The sequence below is a fragment of the Rhea pennata genome, chromosome 9 (assembly GCF_028389875.1).
Source record: "Rhea pennata isolate bPtePen1 chromosome 9, bPtePen1.pri, whole genome shotgun sequence".
NCBI classification, from domain to species: Eukaryota; Metazoa; Chordata; class Aves; order Rheiformes; family Rheidae; genus Rhea; species Rhea pennata.
In genome coordinates this window covers 11872971-11894581 of record NC_084671.1, presented here as the reverse complement: position 1 = coordinate 11894581, position 21611 = coordinate 11872971, and the positions used below count along the sequence as shown (strand labels likewise).

At 38.6% G+C, this 21611-nt stretch overlaps 2 protein-coding genes and 1 long non-coding RNA gene across 4 annotated transcripts in view; 2 read left to right on the top strand and 1 right to left on the bottom strand.

The window, feature by feature from the left end:
• PSMD1 (proteasome 26S subunit, non-ATPase 1) overlaps positions 1-21611 on the top strand; it is an 81156-nt gene that overhangs the window by 29680 nt on the left and 29865 nt on the right. The window lies entirely within an intron of this gene.
• HTR2B (5-hydroxytryptamine receptor 2B) lies at positions 957-12617 on the bottom strand. Its single transcript, XM_062582444.1, has 4 exons — positions 12563-12617; positions 11227-11867; positions 4339-4539; positions 957-2329 (listed from the first exon to the last, which is right to left on the bottom strand). Exons 2-4 carry the CDS (start codon positions 11534-11536, stop codon positions 1449-1451), a joined length of 1392 nt encoding a protein of 463 aa, XP_062438428.1. The 5' UTR covers positions 11537-11867; positions 12563-12617; the 3' UTR covers positions 957-1448.
• Positions 12414-21294, top strand: LOC134143954 (uncharacterized). Of its 2 annotated transcripts, none has more exons than XR_009959252.1 (3): positions 12414-12519; positions 12788-12877; positions 21214-21294. It is a non-coding gene; the product is annotated as an uncharacterized LOC134143954 (long non-coding RNA). The 2 variants fall into 2 exon arrangements; XR_009959251.1 differs by lacking the exon at positions 21214-21294 and adding an exon at positions 14485-14627.

Sequence of the window (21611 nt, the reverse complement as noted above, 5' to 3'; positions counted from 1 at the left end):
CAGCAGTGACATTGTAGACCACTGGTGTTTAGAGAACATAAAAGATTGGGCGCTGTAGCAAAAGTAGAGTGGGAGAGGCCTGACTGCTACTCCCCAGGAAAATGGAGTCAGAGAGCCCCATGGCAGCACCTGAGAGGAGGTGAGGGAGATAAGGCTTCAGCAGAAATGTGATGTTTGTCCAAAATAAAACACTTTTTTTTTTTTTCAAATAGTGAATACCAAAGTGCTCTGTTATCTCCCTGGGTTCCTGAGATACACGTTGTGGGGTAAAGTTGATGCTAGACATCTTCAGTAGCTTCAGTGGAGCCATGATCTTAACTGTTGGTAAAACCAAGCAAATCAAATAGGTGATATCAAATAAAAGACCCCTACTGCTGGCCAACACTGTCTCTTAAACACTTGCTCTTATTTCCAAATGAAATAGCTGATTTGTCTGTGATTTTCTACTTTGCACAAACTATGTTGGATCAATGAAGACTTTCACTTAAGTTCCAAAAGCCACAAAAGGAAATCTGTTTGTTTAGTTTGGTATAAATTAAAGGGATATTTGAAGCAGGACTGCTTGTCCTGTTTTATGTGTGATCATAGAGGTGGTGGTGTTTAACTATTTTAGTTATATGCTCTCATTTTCTTCATGTGAAAGGAACAAAGGTCAGTCATCTGTGAAAAATCTGACAAAGCCAAGCTTGTCAGAGTAAAGGAGAGGAAAAGTGATTCAGGAGTCCTTCAAACAATAAAAACACAAAGATGTGATTTCAGTGCATGGATATTTTTCCCTACCCTGTTAAAAACAAAATTTTACCCCTTGTGGAATTGGGATGTGTGACTTTTTGTCTCTGGAACCAGTGAATTTGCTTGTGATAGCCATTCCCCAGCTCAGAGAATAACTATAGCTCATATGTGCATACACAATCTCAGCAGAGGAACATATCTGTAGGAGGCAGTATGGTTACCTCGTATGCTGTTTTATTTAGCCCATGCATTTAAATCAAAACCAGCAAGTTTGTATCTGCCTGCTAGTTTCATCACTCTACTCATAGGAAGAGTATCATTAACCTGTGGAGAGTTTTGTCTTCTTGCCAAAGTGGATGTTACAGCAGTGTTTTGTACAGGAATGGCTTTCTTATAAAAATGTAGTTCTCATCATATTCAGCCTCTTCAGAGTCAGTCAGTTACTTAAATTGATTTAGCTTCTTTTATTTATTTCCCTCTTCCTGTAGACTATAGTTCTGCAAATAGTCGTTGTTTATCATGGAATGCAGTTGTGATTGCTTTCATGGGATTAGGGATTAAAGTGGAGGAGACTTTGGAGGAAAGGAATTAATATAAATTTATGAGATATTGCTTGCATAAATAACAAAAAGAAAAATATTATTTATACCCTCCTTTAGCACAGTTACCTAGAATACGTACAGTAATACTACAATATAGACGTGGCTGTCATTCCGCTATACGTAACTGACTTGTTCTTCTGTTTTATCAACTTCATTCTCCGTGAGCAGCAGTGTATCCAGCAGAATGGCTGATGATGCTTGGATGGGTGAGCTCCTCAGTCTCATTGGGCTCTGGTACATAATGGGATTAATCCCGTTTCGCATCCCATGCATAACAAAGAGCTTGGAATTTTCTGCCACAGAATTTCTGAAAGAGATCCTGCTGGAACATTTCCGAAGGGCTTTGATGGGCTTTGTGGTCCGATAGTTGCAAGTGATATATCTGCTGAAAGCTTCCCTAAATGTTTTGTTGAAGAGTGTGTAAACCAGAGGGTTCACCCCTGAGGACACATATCCTATCCAAACAAATATCTCCATGAGCTTTTGAAAAACTTCCTTGTTGCAGGAGTTGCACAGGACTGAACTTATGTTTGTTATGAAGAATGGGCACCACATCAGCAAGAAAAGAAAAAATACAATCCCCAGAACTTTTGAGGCCCTTTGTTCATTGGTGATTGTTTGCATGGATTTCCTCCCAATTGTAGACATTCTGCAGGCAGGCATATCAGTGGACAGAGTCTTGTCCTTTCTGGAGCCATTTAGCATAGCCACCTTTTCTGGTGAGGATGCAGGCGTTATGTCCCGCTGAAATACTGTGGACACCGTTGACCAAGTAAAACGCTGGGGTGTCTTGTTGATCAAGTAGGCTTTCTTGCGTAGCACTTGGATTGTCATAAAATAAGTGACTATCATGATAGCGAGGGGAATGAAGAATGCAGCCACTGATCCATATAGGATGAAGTCACGAAAACGATCAGGCATCAAGACACACGTTATGTTTGTAGAGTTGCTGTTTCCATCTTCAATGCCTCTAATAGGGATTGGAATAGCAATGCCTAGAGAAGAAAAAGAAAGTGGTTCAGCATGGTAATTGCTTGCAGTCTCCCTTTTGGACCTGAAGCTACAGGGTCTGTAAGACAAAGTGACTCCTGAGCTCTGGAGCAGGCATAGAGTGACTGAAAGAACGTGAGTTGTTGGGAACATAAGGTGGGTAACTTGGTCAAATAGTACTCTGTGAGACCTGACAAATTCAACTTTAAAGGAATGGTCTTTTGAACTGAGATTGGGCCTAACCCTTAATGGTTTAGGAAAGAGTATAAGGTTCCCAAATTCTCAAGTGTGAAAAACGTGAATTGCTTTGATTCTAGTTGCTACAATTAGTGCGGCTTTTCCTCCAGTGAAATGAGTTTCCCTAAGGTTGTCTGCCTCTTCCCCCCTCCCCAACACACACCCACACCCGAAGGTAACCTTTGCACTTTTTGAAGGCCAGTTGCGCAAATACACAAAACTTGTCTTTTTCTCTTATCGTAACCACATCAAGTGATCAGACACAGCTGATTTTTTTCACCCTACTTGACTCGTTAATACATACAAATAGTTAAATAGCTGCCAGAATTATGTAGTGTATGTTTGAGAAGGATTTGTTGTTTAAAGTCTTTTGGATATTTAAGAGTGTTTAAATGAGGCTAGCTAGCTTGCTCTGTAATTCACCACTCATTTGAAACAAAATGTTAGCAGTCTTGTCTTTTTAAATGAGTTTTTTATAACCGCTAAATTACAGTCAGCACTTCATTTGCCAGCAGTCTGACGTTACAGCAAAAACAACAGGTTCCTTGCTGTCTGGTGAAGGTTATTCGTGCTATGTTTCCTGATACCACTTAATGAGATCTAGGGATTTACTGTGTTCCTCTGCTACCCAGCTTACTGAAGTTGGTCAAAAGCAGCAAGCAGTGAAATGGTTTACCCTTCAGCCTCTTGATCTCTTCCTTAATAGGGACACCTTCAGATACAGCAAACATTTAAAATGAGGATTGAATCAAATTAACCTTGGAGTTGGAGAACTATGGTTCAGCTACTGAGTACTTCTGTGATAGAAAAAAGGAAATGAAAAAGTACTGCACTGATTAATAACAATAAATCAGATATTAAAAGGTCAGCTTGTAAGTGTCTTGTCTTGCTAGCAGTTTCCTTTTTTTGTGGTAAAATAGAGAGAGATCTTTTCTCCTGTCATCATAGATCTTCCCTAATTTTTTTTTCATGTTGAAATTTCAGTTTTTAGGCATGTATGCTTAGATCAAGAAGATGGATGTGCCCATTGTCTTGTGCATCACTGGCCAAACTAATTCAGCATAAGTCTGTTCTTTCTCTTGGCACACAGAATACAACACTGTGCCTATTGCTACTAGCAGTGCAGGTTAGTCACTTGAATTAAATATTTTCACATTCTTAGCTCATTTAACTGATTTCTTTAAATCTTTAAATTCTTTGAATGGTTCTTTAAAAGAAGAACCATTAAAGGCAAATTAAGTGCCACATAGAGAGCAAAGAGGTGCTAATATAAACGGATATACATTTGCATCTTTCATATAAACTGATTTTTTAATTTTTTTTTTTAATTAGACTTTTCTATATTGTCAGTAAATGTCAGTCTTCAGTGTGAATGTTACAGTTATAAGCAAGGCACTGATTTTAGCAGCATCTACTCAAGGCTTAAAATTGTATTTGGGACAGAATAAATTAGATTGGTTCCACAGGAACCTGAAATCTTGCTTTCTTAGGAGACATGCTACCCATGCAGATGTTGTCTTCCTACTTTTAGGACTGTGAAGAAGAATGGTTGGTGATTATCCCTACTCAGCCCTTGGCCTTTCCAGTATGCCTGACAAGGAGCATCTGTTGAAAGAGATTTTTATGATGTAGCCAAGAGGTGGATGTAGGTCAGCCAAAGTGATAAAGTCTGCTAACTGATAGTACTTTGCCATTTTCAGTTTTGCCCAGCTTTCATCTATTGTTTTGGACATGAAAAGCTTCTGTGTTTCCTTTTCAGTGTCCAAGTCTCACATACCTATTGAAATGAGCCAAACCACGATGATTTTGATGATTGTTGTAGCCCATGAATTGTACTGGCTAGCTTGGATTGGCTTTTTAATAGCAATATAGCGGTCTAGTGAGATGGCACAGAGGTGCATGATGGAAGCTGTGGAAAAGAGGACATCAAGGAACAGCCAGATGGGACACAGAGCAGTTGGAAGGGGCCAGGCATTGTCTGAAAAAGAACAAAAAACTCATTACAATTGTAGCATTCTGCAAGTCTTCAGTGTGAGTGCGTGTCCCTCCCTTAGCAATATTCTGTCTTTTTAGTTAGCTCCTTACTAGCGTGGTTGCTGCCATCATATTGGTCAGTCTGTTTATGTATTATAAACTTTCCCTGTCTTTTTGTCTGGTTTAGGTCATAAGCTCTTTGTGGTGGAGGCTCTAAATAAAAAGGTTTTACACAAATGGGCTGTGACTGTGCTTAGTCCTTAGGCTCTGCTGTTGAATGATTTTTTTCTCAGCTGGGTCCACCTGATAGTCCAGTATTTCAAGATTATATGAAATGCAGGAGATAGTAGGTCATAACCAATGTCTCAATCAATCGTTGCACAGCCGTGGTTTGAATATTGAAGTTACTGGTGAGCCTGAGCAGTCTAGCTCATATAGCCCTAAAAAGGAAAAGTTTGCTGTGTCACTGTATCGGACACAGTTGAGCACTAATGTGACAAAGCAAGACTCTTCCATCTGTGATATTAATGATTTATAAAATTTGAAGGGCTATCTTTGATATCATTCTTGAGAGCAATAGCTTGGCTTTTAAATCTTGCACCATTTCTGATGGTAGCTGTCCTTAATGTAGATCTCTATAGCAAAAACATGGTCTACCAATTGTATTTTGCCCAAGATGAAGGGTTTATAGTGTTCAGCTTTTTCCAAAAGGTGAGTATTTTTTGAAAGCTGTCTCCCACCCCCCACCCTTGACGTTTACACTACCGAACTGAATGAACTAATTTAGTGTCTTTTACTCATAGTGGTATTAGCATACTAAATGTATTCTCCCTCCTTATAAAAATCAGCTGTACTCAACCAGTCAAATGGTTTTTAATCTCCCTGATCTGAGTAAATGAATCTGCCTACTGAGAATGCCAAGTGATCTGGAATATCGTCATGCTCCATCTTATCAATGGAATAATCTTGCAGTAGTTTAAAACACTTTTTCATATGTGACTGATATCTGGAAATAATATAGGTAATGTCTTTACATGACTTACAAGCCCCAGAGGATGGAAAATTTTATAAAGATTTGTGCAGAGCTTACGCTGGTCTGCACTGCTCCCTGTGTTTGGAAACCTCGCCTATTAGACGAAGAGAACGGATGGAGCCCAGAACTGAACCTCACTCATTCCCAAAGCAGTGGAGTCCAGGTGAGGATGGTGTAGAAAATGAGGCAAGAAGGAAAGAGGTGGTTTATTTCAAAGTCATTAATCAGTAAATTTTAGTATTTAGCTGCACATTTTCCAAAATAGATATATACTTCAGAAATTTTGTTGTCTGTACTCTGGATATGAGAGTTGTAATTACTATATTATGAAAAAGTCGCTTGTATTTAATTTTTCTGTCTACACTTTTGACAGGCTGTAAGATATAGTACTTCTTTTAAGCAAAAAGAGGGAAAATTTAAAATGTCTTAGGAGCTCATGCAACCAACTATAGAATTTGACAAGCCAGAAAAAAAAGCCACTTAAAAAATAATTGATCTGATGGGCTTGAAATATCCTTATTCACTCTCGGAAAAAAATTTTTTTTTTCTTCGGACTTCTGATGAAAAATTAGTTAATACACACAAAATGTGAACTATGGAAAATATGTTTTACATATTGAAGGTTGTACAGATAACACTGCTGGATTACAGTTGAGCAATTAATGCTTTCTGTTAAGAGTACTTACGCACTGCTCCCTGAATTATAGCTGCTTTATCTTCTGGAGCAGATTTTGATATTGCGGTATAATAAATTCTTTCCTTTTGCAATTAATTTGCTGTTTGCAGAACAAAATTCTCAAATACTTTGCAACAGAAAGTGTTTTGACTATAGATACATTTAAATAGCTATCTAATGCAGAGCAACCTTGTATGTGTTTATGAGCTGTAGAGGTTTTCTTAGCTGATGACTGCAACTTGACAGAGAAGGTTTTACTTTTGGAATTTTTTGTGTCTTATTTTGAAGCAGATGCAGAAGGCAGAAAGTTATCACATTCATGAATATAGCATTATGTAGTGTTATCTTTCTGTGTACGCAATTGTATTTCTAATTCAAACAAAAGTAGCTGATAAAAATTGAAGGATATTGTTAGCATTTAAACAAAATAATTGCTGTGAAACTGTGAAATCTATAGCTCTTTAAGAATTAAGTAGTCGTCTAGGATTCGTACTGCAGTGTGTTTTGCTTTTATCTATTTTGATTTGTTTGCACACGTGTGTGTGTGTGAGAGAGAGAGAGAGAGAGAGAAGTTCAGTACCAAGCTTTCAAGGGACGTTTCAGGCTCTGCTTTTATGCTCTCCTAGCGCTGGCGTTATGTTTCACTGTGATTCTGTTATTTTAGGAGTAGTGAGAAGATGGGATACTAGTTTCCTCTCAGGATCCAGAACATGTCTTTTTTGACCTGCTTGTTTGTTGTCCAGCTTTCTAATTTAGACCTACTCCCAAGTGGTGGTAGGAAGCTTGTAACAGGTCTTAAGTAGTTTGGACTATTACATGGACTAATTCTCCCGTTGTAGATGTCCCCGTTAGTGGAGCAAACCGACGTGTTAAGCGATTTACTGTGCTGAGCAAGATTCTTCAGCTAATTTTGCTTTAGAAGTTGAAAGACTGATTTAAACAGGCCTAATGATTTGGATGCATATGTTTTTGTTGTTGTTTTTTACACCTAGGTTACTTGATGAACATGCCTGCCTGAAAACTTCTCTGGTTTGTCCAGCTGTATCAGGCTGTGTAAGATAAAAAGGTACTTTTCCTTCCTATGAACCTTGCCTTGGGCCCTTCCAGCTGCAGCAGGGTTGCTGTTGCAGATTACTTTCTTTACTTTTTAGCCAATATGAAAGAAAATACGTGTTTTAGGATTTGTCTTGTACCTTAAGAGGAATGCAGTGAGCCTTTACTTCAACTGTCTACCCTTGATTTATGAAATGAGGAAAGCTTTATTTATAGGAAATACCTTGGAAATGTGTAATCCTTAAAATGAAGTAGTGTATAGAAAAGCTATTCCTGCTATAAGCTAAAAGGTTTTCTGAAAGCTTGGGAGAAAGCTCTGTTTATGTATAAGCCTGATTAAGAGGGATCTTTAAATAGACTTGAAAATTATTTGTTCTTCTGCAATAAGGGCTATTGAAATGTGTTGCCTGTAATGGATTTTGTTACAGGAATCATTTTGTTGCTGTTGAATAATGGTGCTTTTACTGAGACAGAAATTTGACTCCTTTTAATCAGTAGCTGGCTAACCGAGGCGTGGGTCTTCAAATTGGGATGCGTGTGTCGGTAGACTCTGAAGTCTGCAAACATGCATTAAGTCTTATATGTTATTCACCCTGGTGTCGGTACTCAGCTTAGTGGACTTCATAGGCCTTAAAACGTGGCTTGCTTTGTCACTCACTGACTACTTGCCTTTATTTTCCCACCACAATTACAGTTTCAGCAGTAGTTTTCTGTCGTGCGGTATTTTGAATTTTATCTTATTAGAGTTGCTTTATGAAAAATAAACCTTGTTTTTCTTACTTATCTTTATACGTTTGGTTTTGAAACTAGCCAGTAATGCCACCAGTTTTATCTCCTGTTATATTTTCTACAAGCAGATGAGGGGGGAAGACTTGCCATAGTTCGTAATCAGTGACGGAAAGAAAATTAAGGCTGTAGTTGCTAGTGATGGGTTTTAAAAATAATGATTTGCAGCCTGGGCTAATAGAGTTATCTTTGATTTTTAAGTGGATACATATCAAGAATATAAAATGTATTTTAAAGGATGGTACATCCACTTCTCCAGGTAACCCACTGTCCACCAAGCCACAGGCAATTTACTACTACTACTTCTTGCAGGCTTTGTAAATTAGAGGAATTCTCTTGTACTAATTTCACATTTCAGTTATTTACTAATTTCACTAGGTGGCACTTAGCAACACCTCTGTTTTGCTTCTTTAGTTGTGAATGTTATGCGATCAGGTAACTCTTTTGAAAGCTATGTTACAAAGAGCGCACTTATTTCCTAGCATGCCCTCTTTTTTTGTGGAAGAAATGGGAAGAATGTAACAACCAATAGAGTACTGAACTATTTGTAAATTCTGACACTTGCACTCTTTTAAATTAAAGCTGCAATGTATGTTTATACTGAAGTATATTTTAGTCACTTTGCTGAGAAGAAATCATCGGTTGCTTGTTACATTGTACTTAGGAGTTACATTTTTCTTCTTTCAAAAAAAAAGGAGTAGCTCTTTATTAGAGAGTTCTATTTCTGATTTTTTTTTCTCTAAGCATACTGTAAGGGCATAGAGCCAATATCTGCAATAGATCTTGATTTTGAATGTTCTGTGACACGTTAATTTTTGCAGTCAAGATTGTTTAATGTGACTGCATTTTAGTTCACACCTTTTTCCTCAAATATTCCCCACATAATTAGATATCACTGCAAAATCGGAAGCATAATATTTATGTTCTGTATCTAGAAACTGCACACAGCCCTTTTATTATTCGGGAAACAGCCCTGTGTGAAAGTACCCGAAGGCTGGATTTGGTTCGCGCTCTATCAATGATTATTCTGTGTTCAAGTAGTTATCTGGCTAACGTAGCTTGGAGAGTTAGACTTGTTATGTACTTAAATGTCTGTGTTCTTGTTTCATTCCAGCAGCCCCTTGTGTTTTGCTCACGGCTTGAACTTTCTATAAACACCGCTGCATCTTCCACCAATTGGTGAAGAGGCAAAGCATTTTTTTTTTTCTGTTTGGCTGTGAAACAGATACTTTATGCAAGTAATTTCTGTTTTAACCACTGCTATGTGAAAGACTGGTAGCAGTCTTACAGAGTTAATTATAGCTAATTTTACTGCTTGCTTGTAAATTTCCTGCAGCATGAAAGATGCTTTTGTTTGACTTTGAAATTCAGATTCCTCACATGTTTTAAACTGTTGTAACCAGGGTTTAGCACTGGATTAGTTGAGAGATTAAGGAGCAATATTCTTCTTATAAAATTAAAAAGAAAAGGAATTAGTCTAGTAAAATTAAAACACACACACAAACACACACTCCAGAACATACTTTTCCTCTATTTTTTGCTGGTCAAATACTGATGCTTTTTATGATTAGTATGCTTTTAGTATGAATTAATATATATAGGTATGCTTTTGTGATATAGTAATTGTATTATTTTTATTATTTAGGAAGCCTTTGTCAGGAACTAAGCAATTACAGTAACTGTGTGTATGCATGTATATAGATCTCTACCTCTCTATACACATATATATACACACACACCCTCATATACATATGTGTGTGTGTGTATATATATATATATATATATATAAAATACATAAAAACATATCAAGTGGTTTCTATAAGTGACAGTTGTTTCCTTTTGCAAGTTAGAAATTACTGCCTACGGGTGTGTTTTTGCTTTGATTTTTTGGGGGAGGTTTGCTTAAAAAAATACTATCTACTTTATGATTTCAACTCTGAATTCTGTCCTCCAATTCATACCTCTATTAGGGAGGGACAGGCTGTAATATGCAAGAATTCGGTGCCAAGACATTTAATGAATAAAGACTTTTGTTAACAAAGTGATACAGTGCTCTGCAGCAGGCAAAAACTGCTGTTGGCCTTTTTGAAATTAAGTTTACTCTTATGTCTGCTTGTTGCTTAGGCAACTCTTAGAGATCTAGCATAGAAAAAACCAAGCTTATGCAGCCTCTCATAACTTACGGCCAAGTGTTATCTATACCTTAAAGAGAGATAATAAAATAATAACTTATCGAAAGCCCCTCTCACGCTGATTTTTTTTCCTCCAATTTGTACGATATTGGAATAGTTGAATTAAAATAAAATATATTCTTAAAAAAGCTTTAGGAGTAAAAAGAAGACTTTCTCATCAAGCTGCTTCTGATGAGTCATCTAAAGTGATATTTTAAATAAAGCTGGACATGTGAGAATACAGAAAAGTCATGTTTGTTCTGTAATGACTAACCAGAAAGAAAATGTCACACCCAATGTATATTTGTATTAAAAAAAAATGTTTTATTCCATATGAGCCAGATAAATGATAATCTGAGTCTTATGAATTAACTCTCTGGGACACTTTATGAACCTTCCCATTTTCTCCAAGGCGGGAGAAAATTGGTTTCCCTGAAGCTGACACTGGTAAAACCTGTTGTCCGTGATGCTTCCCAGAGATCATCTCTGACTGCACTTAGAGTACAGAATTGATACTAAGATAAAATTAAGTGGCATCAGCTCCTAGGAACTTCTTCAAAAACTGTTCACTGCTTGTTTTTTTAGTCCAGAAATTTGGCTTTAAGAGAAGACTGCTTGCCATGATTGTACTATCAAACGGATCAGATATCAGCATTGTGCTGGTGTTTTTCAAAATAATAACACACTGCACACGATTATAATTTCCCACGTACTTGCCCCTCTCCAATTAAGTATTGGTTCTAAGTTGCAAGTGTTCTTCGAATGGTGCATTTCAAGGGAAAGATATCCACAGGGGTTATGCTTTCTCCCAGCGACATTAAACTAGATTATATTACGGTTAAAGGGAAGGAAGATTTCAGATCTCTTGTCCAAGTGATTTTAAAAAAATACAATAGTGGAAAATAAATCAGACTTCCCAGGATTGTACCCGATATGCTGGCCTGATGACAGAAGCAAAAGCACTGTACTTACCAAATAAGATTATGAGAAGGGCAATCGGCATCACAAACAGACCCACCAGTAAATCTGCCACTGCCAAGGATGTTAGAAAGTAGTTGGTAGCATACTGCAGCTTTTTCTCCAGAGATACCGCCAGTATAACAAGTATGTTCCCCCCAATGGTGGGGATTATCACCAGGAGGATCAGTAAAGCTGCCCAACGCACTTTGTTTCCTTGTTCGTCATTTGGGTAGTTCTGTTTGGCTTCTCCCGCTACTGAGAGAGGCGACAGAGATCCATTGCCGGCTCCAGACCCATTCAAGAAATGTAAGGGGTAGGACATTTTTGTGCCCGGCAGAACGTGCTCAGGAGTTGTATTTCGTGCAGAAATTGTGTATGGTGTAAGAATTCACTGTTCCTCTCTGGTCCCGGATGGTCCTGAAGAAAGGCCAGCATGGTCAGTATGGTAAACTGGTCATCTGCTATTTTGAGATACGGTAACCATGTAGGAGCTTGTATCCAGACTTTGTATCCTGTGCCTTGCTGGGCACAGTTAGATCTTAAAAATGAAAGTCTTGTCTGGTGTCCATGTCTGGCTGGTAGGGTCCAGTGGTCTGGTCGCCCCTTTGTAGGGAGGTTTGGGTTTCAGCAGATTAGATGAGAGAATTCAATAGCTGTGAAAAGCAAGCTGTGCATTAGCTCCCGTTATTTTTCAACATCAGTAAAAAGTGATAGATTAATTTGGATGCCAAATAGATTCCTTTAGATGTAGTATATATGTAGATTTGCTCTTTGTAAGTACAAGCTGATGCAAAGAGAGATGCTCGTGCTGTGTGTATGCAACTCCTCCTCTCCTGAGTGTCTAATCTCTAGCGGTGTGTGCGTAGGCAGGCTGCAGTTTCCATATTTCCCGTTATTAAGAATCCTATTTCCCCACAGAGAGTCACCCCCAAAATATCTTCTGAAATGATGTATGAGGTTTCCGTTTTAATGTCTACTGTTCCTAATTTATCAGGTGAGGGTCAGGAAGCTGTAGACAATAAAACACTGGTGACTGTCCCAAGGGAGCCATAAAGATTTATGGAACTGAGACATCTAAATTTACCCATTAGTTGAAGGGGGTGGGGGGGAGTGAGTAAACTGCTTGGTGGTTTTGTAATCTGAGCAAAGCTTTTATTAAGCACAGCCTTTCTCTCCCTTCTCTCTTTCTCCGCGTCTGTCTCCGTGTCTCTCTCTCAACTCTGCTGAAGACTTAACACTTACATTTCCTCCTTCGAGCAGACACTAAACAGCTGTCACTGTGTGAGCTGCACGCTCACTTGCTGGGTAGCTCTGACTTGTTGCAATTTTCATGCGAAGGAAGACTTACCTCTTTCTCATGCCTTTTTGTAGAAATCACTTTGTATTCGGGAAGATCCTTTGTACTGTGGTCTCCTTTTCCATCACGTGTGGATTTTCAGATAGGATTTTTCACCACTTTCTAGAAAACAAGTTCATTTGGGGGGTTTTGTAACTTCTTAAGCGTGTCTCTGTGTGTGCCTCTGCTTATCACTTATTTTGCTTTTAACACTAAAATTAAGGATTTCTATTTCAGGGGAAAACATTTCTTACCCAGATACTTTCTCCAGTTCTTGAATGAAGGAAAAGAGTCAGTCTTGGCACATTTAAAAAAGAAGAAAACAAGGTGGTGTTCTTTTTCACTGTCCTTCCATTCTTTCTTTACGTGACTTAACACATGCGATCTAAGCGCTTCACATCTCTTGGTCTGCGTCTTGGTCTGTGTACAGTTTTCTCTGTGTTTATTAGCAAAGCTTGCAGTCTGCTGCTACAGTTGTTTGTTGATTGAATCATTCCAGTGCATCCAGCTCTAGTGCTTGAAAGCAAGGAAATAAATGACTGGTGGGGTTTGGCTGGAAAAGAGTCAGAGAGGGTTAATTTACTCAGTGCTCCAGTACTATAATGTATGCCCGTTGTTGCTGCATCAGGATGTGTACATCCAATAATGCTACAATAGTATAACTTTATTCATGATAGCGTGCGTATGCGTGTTAGTTTTCTCTCTCTCTCTCTGGACGGAAGCACAGTTAACCCTAAAAAGTTCTGCTGCACTGTGAACTCTCCAATTTTAATGCTGACTTATTTTATAAATGCATGGTCTAGCACACTATTTTAAGTGTGCACGCTGTTACTTTAAATCTTTCTGCATGCAGCTGCTTTGTATTATCACAAGCGTTGTCTTCTGTTACCTTCCAAATCGCAGTCAAATGTGTATATAGTCACTAACTTCATCATATGTTTCTGCATTAAAATGGAAATTGAATTCACTTCCAAGGACATTCAGTTGGGCAAGTGTGTAATAGAGTCATTGAACTTAACGCCAGAAGAAACTGTGAGATCGGGGTCTGACCTGCTGTGTGTCACAGGCCATTACGTCCCGTGAATTGCTAATGCTTCCCAGGTTTGATTTGGGAATCAGGCCCTCAGTGAACTGTGAATCAGTTTATATTTGTTTCTATAGACATACATATTTTTTTCTTAATAAATCTACTTTGGGGCGAAAAAGAAAAAGCTGCTGCCAGTAGTCAGTAGAAATATTTAACTTCATGTATTTGCAGACAGTGCAATAGAATTTCTGTTAAAGTAGGTATCACCTGTGCTGTATTTTTACAGTTTAAAGGAAGCCTGGGATAGGATTTCATGCTGCCTTCCTTTGCAGTTATCTTTTGATATCTTTATTTTTTTAGAAAGTTACATTTTAGGAAATAGAAATGAATCTCACTGTAGTAATTGTTTCTTTACTGCCAGACTAGCTCCCTGTTGTCATCTCTGACAGTACTATGAGGATAGAACACATGAATACACATAAAAAGCAGAAATCAAGACAGGACAATACTATATCAGGCTAATGAGTATTTGGATTCAGTTTTCCTTAAGCTCAACTATGTCTAATCAACTTCTGTTTTATTTTATAAATCTTGAATAATCTTCTGGCATTAATCTAGCCCTATTGAAGTCTGTGCCAAAGTTTCCATTGGCTTAAGTGCAGCCAGTTTTCACCCTTTTTGACTGTATAGATGACGCTTTTTTCCTTCATCATTGACGCTTGAGTTGTTGGGGTGTTTCTTTTTCCCTCCCTGGTGGAAAGGAGGCTGGAATTATTATCACTTTCTAGTGATGGAATTATTGGCACTATGTCTTGAATCATGAATGGAAAAAAAAAATTACAGAGTGAAGCTGTAAAGGTATAGTAAAAAATGGATTAGTCCTTTAACTTCAGTGGCCCACTTTCAGGTGTATGCAAAGTGCAGATCTTCATGTCACATCTCTGAACCTAAGGAACAGAATTAAAACCTCTGGGGGAAAAAAATAGACAAAACATCTATCAAAAACATCTGCTAATCATCAACATTAGTTACTGAAGCAAGCCTGCACTGGATCTGAAGGACTGTCTTGAAGGTGATTTATTACTTCTAACTTGATGCTCCTCCCCCCCCCCTTCCACAGCACGGTAGACACTAACCTTCAATCACTGTAGTGGGGGGAAGTACTGGAGCTACAGAAGTGTCATTTTATCAACCTGAGTCCTGTGTGACCTCTTTATAAATTTTCTTTATAGATCTTATGCATCTGAGAAGCATCTCTGTTGGTTAGCGCAGTAGAGAGTTGTTATTATTGAAGGAGAAATCAAGTGTTCCTACTCTTGTGGAATACCCCTGTGGATGTTAGAGTGTAATTTGTATCAGAAAAACATCTTTTTAGCCACTAGAATGTGATTACTTCAGTGCTGTGCTGAGAGGCATTTTTCTGCTGTCTTGTTGCATGTGGTGGTAACGTTTTTTTTTATTAAAATAGAATAAAGTGGTATGTCTGCCTGTGTGTGCGCGTGCACCCTGAGGAAGCACCAGCTGAAGATTGTGCTGTTGTCTGCGGTCTGCCCTGATGAATGCTATGCAAGAGCGGTCATATCTAACTGAAAAGGAGATAATTTATTTTTAATATACATGAAAAGAAAGCTTCCTTTAAAAATCCCAGAGGATGATGATATGAGCTTAGGTATGTGCAGGCTTGTAGAGCAGATATACTTGATTGTTTGCTTTGTGGATGTTTTCATTTCAAGTGGCCCCAACTTCTCTGCTTTTTGTGATGCATTTTGAACAGTCTCAGATTTGAATCATTTCTAAGAAACATATATCTATAACACATCTCTAGAAACATCTTAGCTGCACACTTCTAGCTAGGCTTTCTCAGTAGGCTACTGCCCTGCCCCCAGGCCCAGCTCCTTTCCTCTGTTAGTCAGTGCTAAAAGCTTGGTCTTGCTGGACCTCACTCCTGCTTCACTGTGACCTGAATATTTGTACCATGCATAGATTTTTTTTTCTTTTTTCTCCACCTTGCTGTTGTTTCTGTTTTCAAACCACCAGTGCTATTTTATTTGAATGGGGAGTTGTCACCGAGGATAATGTTGTTCAGTAGGTAACGTAGTCCTCAAATTTGCATGCTGCATCTTTGTATGCAGCACTTGCCCCGGCTGTGGGAGGCCTCCTAGAAGTTCTTGTTCTTCAGCAGGTCTTGCTTCTGCAGCCAAGAGGTATTTTAGAGAAAAACAGTCTGGAGAATGAGCTGTGCTGCACATAAGAGAGTCGCAGGAGATTCCTGGCATGGGAATAGCTTGGATCCTTTTTGTTGAGAGAGAAAGGCAGAAGGTTTACACCCCTACTTAATATGCAATAAAATGTGTTAGTTTGTTGCATTTCTCCCTGCACTTTTCCCATCTTGTGTGTTCTTCCCCCTCCTTTTAGAAATGACTCCAAATTGTGTGATTAGATATCCACATTCCTCCTATATTAACTCATTCATGGATGAAATTAAACCTCTGTTAAACTTTTCTTTTTCATCAGTCACTGCAGTAGCAAAGCAATGTGTAGAAATAGTTCAGTATCAAATGATTTATTCATGCCCAATAGTTTAGAAAGTCATAAATATTTAAAATCTTTTGAAATATGAGTTAGGAGACTTAATGAGGAATTTAAAAGATATACTTGACATTGTTCTTTAATTCTTTGACATATCATTTTTCACTAAGTTGTAAAGTCCTTAAATATTTAGACTAAAAAATAAATGTATGTTAGTGATACTTCAGACATTTCCATTTTTAGTCTAAATCTTAAGATCAGTGTGAATGTTTATTTTCAGTGTTCTGTTTACTTACCTATTGATACCACCTTTTTTACGTCTACATGGTTACTGCTAAACTACTGCTGAAATACAGAGATGGCAACAGTCATATCCAGCCTTTGAGATGTATAATTTGGAATATTAAAGAGAATCTGCACAACAATATTTGGATATGATTTGAAGTGGGCTGTGATCTAAGGAACTAAGTGGAGTATACTTTGAGATATGGCAATCCAGTTTTTAATTTGTTTTTCCTGGTGTTTTTGCATGCTTTTTGGAAAAAAAGCATTCAGGTGGATTGTGAAACTAGGTTGGTATACCTAACAGTGTCTCTCAACTTTCAGTATCTCAATAAGGCTCCTGTTGGCAAAGCCTAATAAGGATTGTGATTTTATATTCTGCAGAATTTGCAGTTGTAATTCACCTTCAGAAAAAGCCTTAAATTAAGTGCTTTACAGATTTCTAACACAGGTGCTGTAAGAAACAGTGTGTGCTGAAAAGGGACTACAACTTCAGGATACTCTACGAACTGTGTAGAACTTTCCATGGTCAACATCAGTGCGTGGATGATTGTCCACTCTTTGGGTCCAACTGATCTGCATGTCTTTGTTCAGATTAACCTGGCTTAATAATGGTCGACTTTCTGAGTTTACGTTGTGAATTTTCTTTGATTTGTGTTATATCTACAGCCAGGGGAGGAACATTCCCAGGAGCTGAGATCAAAGTTGAGGCTAAGGCTAAGGTCGCTGAGTAGTAGTTAGGCAGCTCCTTTGTATTCTTTCTGGCTCTGGTTTCAGTGAAAACTCAAAATCCTTAGCTATGTAGACTGTTTCTCTTGGCGGTTTTGGGAGGAACCATTGGTGAGTAAAGCTAATAAAATGCTAGCTATTAAGTTGTGCTGAGAAACTGTCATTACTGTCTTGGTGCATCTTAAATCTTGTTGTCGTTGTTGAAACCCGCCCAACTGGGTCTTTTAGGAATCTGTCACCTGCAGATCATATATATCACAACAATAAAACTTAGCCTAGTGTAGGGTGGAAACAAAGCTGTAGCTGAGCACTCTGTAAATGAAGTCCTATAGGAGAAACTTTTAAGCTTTTTTTTTTTCTTTTTTGTTTCTTGATTCATTTAGTTTCCTAGTAACAGAAAAAGTGAAGCTAGTTGTGTTGTTTTTTGGATATGGGTCTGGATTCATTGACGTCTGTGTTACGATGTCTTATGTAGGAGCAGTTGTGCAATTTTCAAATGGAAATGAAGGAAATAATAAGGCAGGTCTTTTGTTGTTGTTTTGCTGTTGTAGTAAAATGTAATTGTAAAAGCAAACTGCTGAGCAGAACTGGTATTAGGGAAAAAAGAAGGAACTGGTGCATTAAAGATAATTCGGTGCAAAAATAAATATTGTCTATCTTTGTAAGATATACAGCCCAATATAATGAAATGCCTTAGGCATTAATGTAAGAATTTGTTGGATGAAATTACTGACCTCTGTTACGGGAAGGACAGGCCAGAGGGCTATGACTTCTGGACGAACGATATGTTAAATATAGTCCAGGTTTAGATTTTTTTTTAGGGGAAAGATTGTGTCTGAGATGAAGTTTCTACCCACGGCATTTCCAGATGTTATCCTGATGTAGCATGTGACATTAATTTCTATATTTAACTTCCAGTTATAATAGATTTCTCTGTTAAGACTGACTAGGTATAGTCTATTGCTGAGTATGACTTCTGATAAACTATTTATCTCTTTTACTACTGTCTTGGTGTGTTGTGGGTTGTTTTTATTATTATTTTTTTTGTTATTTTTTCACACTGCTTGTTACCTGTCTTTCTCTCCCACCAGAGGTTTCTACTGTGTCAGGCCATGGCAACATTGATGTAGCCATTGGCACAACAGACGTGGTGGAAGTTTTCAGCAGGGAGCCAGAGCGATGGAGTTGGTTTGGAAACCTCTGTGGGGTCTGGTACCAGTGAAGTGGAAACTTCCTCCATCAGCAGCAGAACTGCCCCCCCTGTTGTGCTGAATATCAAGTCAGCAGTTTGCATGGCTGTGCTCTTAATTAAGGGTGAAAACCTCAGGCAGGGCAAAGGAGAGTGTGATAATGTTTTAAACATGTTCCCAAAATGAATTACCAGTGGTTAATAATGCCATGTGAGCACAACTACAGGCTGCAACTGCTAATAACATTTTTTATGATTTTTTTTCATCTCATCACTTAGTGGAATTGTCTTGTGTTTTATGAATCTTACCAAGTATGATTTGGGGTTTATATTGACTAACCTTTAGCAACAATGTGTAGAATTTCGTAAAGTGTCCCCACTACAGAGTGAGCAGACAAATGTTCTGGCTTAAGCACTGATGCCTGCAGTGCTGTCGTATGTCAAAGTCCTGTTCCTCTGATGAGCATTTTTACAGAGCTCAGAGTTCTTGGGCTTCTCTCTACCTCCTTGTCGTTCTGCCCTCTAATTCCCTATTAAGTAGGAGGACACTTTCTGAAGATTCCAGTGTTGAGAGGACAGAGTTGCTGAGGAAGGAAGTGGGGTTCGCTAGGTAGGTTAAATGCACAAGTTTGCTAGGCGTCTTGAGCCTTTCCAGACCTACTATGTAGGGATCAACAAATCCAAGAGTAGATGTGCACTGAAAGAGTATGTGGTGAGATCTGTCCCCAAAAGAAGGAATAATGCTTTCCCAGCTGTATCTGTCTTTAACGTAAGACTAAATATTTTTGCCGTAGTAATTGCTGTTATTTTTGTCATCTTTTAAAAAGGTGCATCTAACCTCTCAGGTGCCTGGAGAATATCATTCTGATTTGCCTTTTTTACTCCTGCCTTTCCCTTCCTCTTTCCCAAAAGTGAATTTACAGAAGACCACCTGTCAAAATGTTTGACTGCTTTGAGGATAGTTTTCAGATAAAAGCATTAGCCAGTAAAGCTGATTCTTTAATCAATTAGTATAGATTAACTCTGAATTTATAATAAAAAACACTCCAGAACTTCTGACTTTGCAGACACCAAGAGACTGTCCAAGTTAATGATTTTATGAAATCCAGGTTTCTGAACAGGAACTTAATGATTAATGCTTGACAGTGCATAATCAGATCTTTACCAGAAGATGTTTTTCTCTTCTTTGGCTCACAATCTGCTTGTTCAACATTTGCTGAAGTAAAGCAAACACAAAAGTGTTAAGAGTTTTTGTGCAAGAGCTGAAGTCTTCTGTGCAGCTGAATGCTTGGGCTCATTTATTACAGGGCTTGTGATTCCCAGTCTCCACATCAGCTCATTTTTTTGGAAAACATTGTCAGTATTTAAGCTATTATTTGAGCAAGAGACTGACAGGTAGTTTTAAATGTGTCTTTTAGTTTGTAGTCTTCACTTCTGATTGCTTGCAGGACAGAATCCAGGTTTGTTGCCCAGCTCATCCCTCTCTTTTGGCATTTCTAGTTGGGGCTGCATTTTAAAGCCAGCAGAGCTACCAGCAGTTTTTTATTCTTGTCATCTTGTGTATGTAGTGATGCTGGTGGTGGTGGTGTTGTTAGGCAAGTTTCTTTCTCCCAGGCTGATGTTTTAGGCAACTTCTTAAGAGAGAGGGCAGGAGAGGTGAGGTAGGAGATCATGGTACTTGCTGCTGTTACTGCTGAAGGACTAAGTAGCCTGTGAAACTCGAGTGCCTTCAGCATTGCTTGAAGCAGGATTGGGAGCCATGTGGAGTTGCCACCTGCCTGCAACTAACAGGGACATAAGAGAAGAGTGTAGAAGGCAGTTCAGGGTGAGTAAAACAGAGGGGACTGTGGGAGAAGTTTTGAAACAGAAGGAGGTAGTAGCTAGAATAGAAATTGCATGGTTATCCATGCAGTGTGGAAGTGAAATATGAGTACGGTTATATGAGCATCTCTTGTGTCCTCTTTCCTTGTGCAAAGCAGAAGACGCTGTCCTTGTTCATCCTGACTTCATTTGGAGATTGAGACGAACATCTCTTAGAAAGGTGATAGAGAATTGCTCCTGCCTGAAGGCAGGAGAATGAACTAGATAATAGCTCAAGGTCCTTTTTAGCTTTATTTTCTAATTCAAGTATGAATTTAAATAAAAAACAATGCTGCCGCATATACCCTGTAATGATTTTTCTGCCTCTCAGGTTGGTTGAGTGCTTTGACAGCCATTTAATGATCCTACATGGTGCCATATTTCCAGTGTACCACACGTACTGCTGCCACCATCCTGTCCCATTTTTCTGTATAGAAAAGGCAAGACAGAAAGTGCCAATTTCAGTAACTAATTTAGAACTGAAAGCTAAAACCAAGGTGCTTCTGGCCCTTCTTTGTACATCTCAGTCTGAAAGCAGCTTATTGTCAAAGTGAATAGTTTGCAAAACTGGTTTTAGGATTGCAAACATGACAGGTATGAAGCTAGACAAGACATGTATGCATTTCAGTATGCAAGACATACTGAAATGGACTGATAACCTGGTGATGGGCACTTTGGAAGCAGCCATAAATTAAATCACTGCAATTTGTAGTTTCCCATTTAATTTCTTATGAGCGTGTACTTACCATCTGCACTTCTTTGTTGCTCTCATATCTTTGCTGTCATCAAGCTTGGTAAATTTAAAAGATTAGCTGTGATGAATGTGATCGCAATACCTTCAAGTTCAGAATACAGACGGTTTAGACAGGGCAATGCTTATTTAAAAAAAAAAAACAATTCTGGCTGTGCTGCATCAGAAATGCTAAACTGGCAATGTATGATACTGTGAAGTGGTTTGCGTGGCATCAGAATTAACCAAGTGATAAATATGATGACAAAGAGAAATGAGTATATCTCTACCTGCAAATAAGTTCTTCCCAATTTCAGAAATACTAGGTATTCACAACACTCCATCAGCAATGTGTGGTTCTTGCTGTAGGAAAGATAAGGGTCCGCTTTCACCTCCCCCATCAACAGACTGGATGTTCTGCTAGTAGTGACCAAGAGGATGCTGATCCCCAGGTGAGACACGGAGCATGTGCTCCTACTTCAAATCTCTTAAGGGGCAGCCGCATCACAGCCTGGCGATGTGAGGGAGTGATTGTAGACACTCAAGACAGAGCACACACTTCCAATGTATCACCATTTCTTCACATTCCTTGATTAACAGCAGTAGGTAAGGATGAAGAGGAGCCAGCAGAAGCAGTGGCTGTGAAAGAGAGATAGGGACCCACCAGCCTTGAAGCTTGACTGAATATTGGAGATGGATTGTATGTCTGCTGATG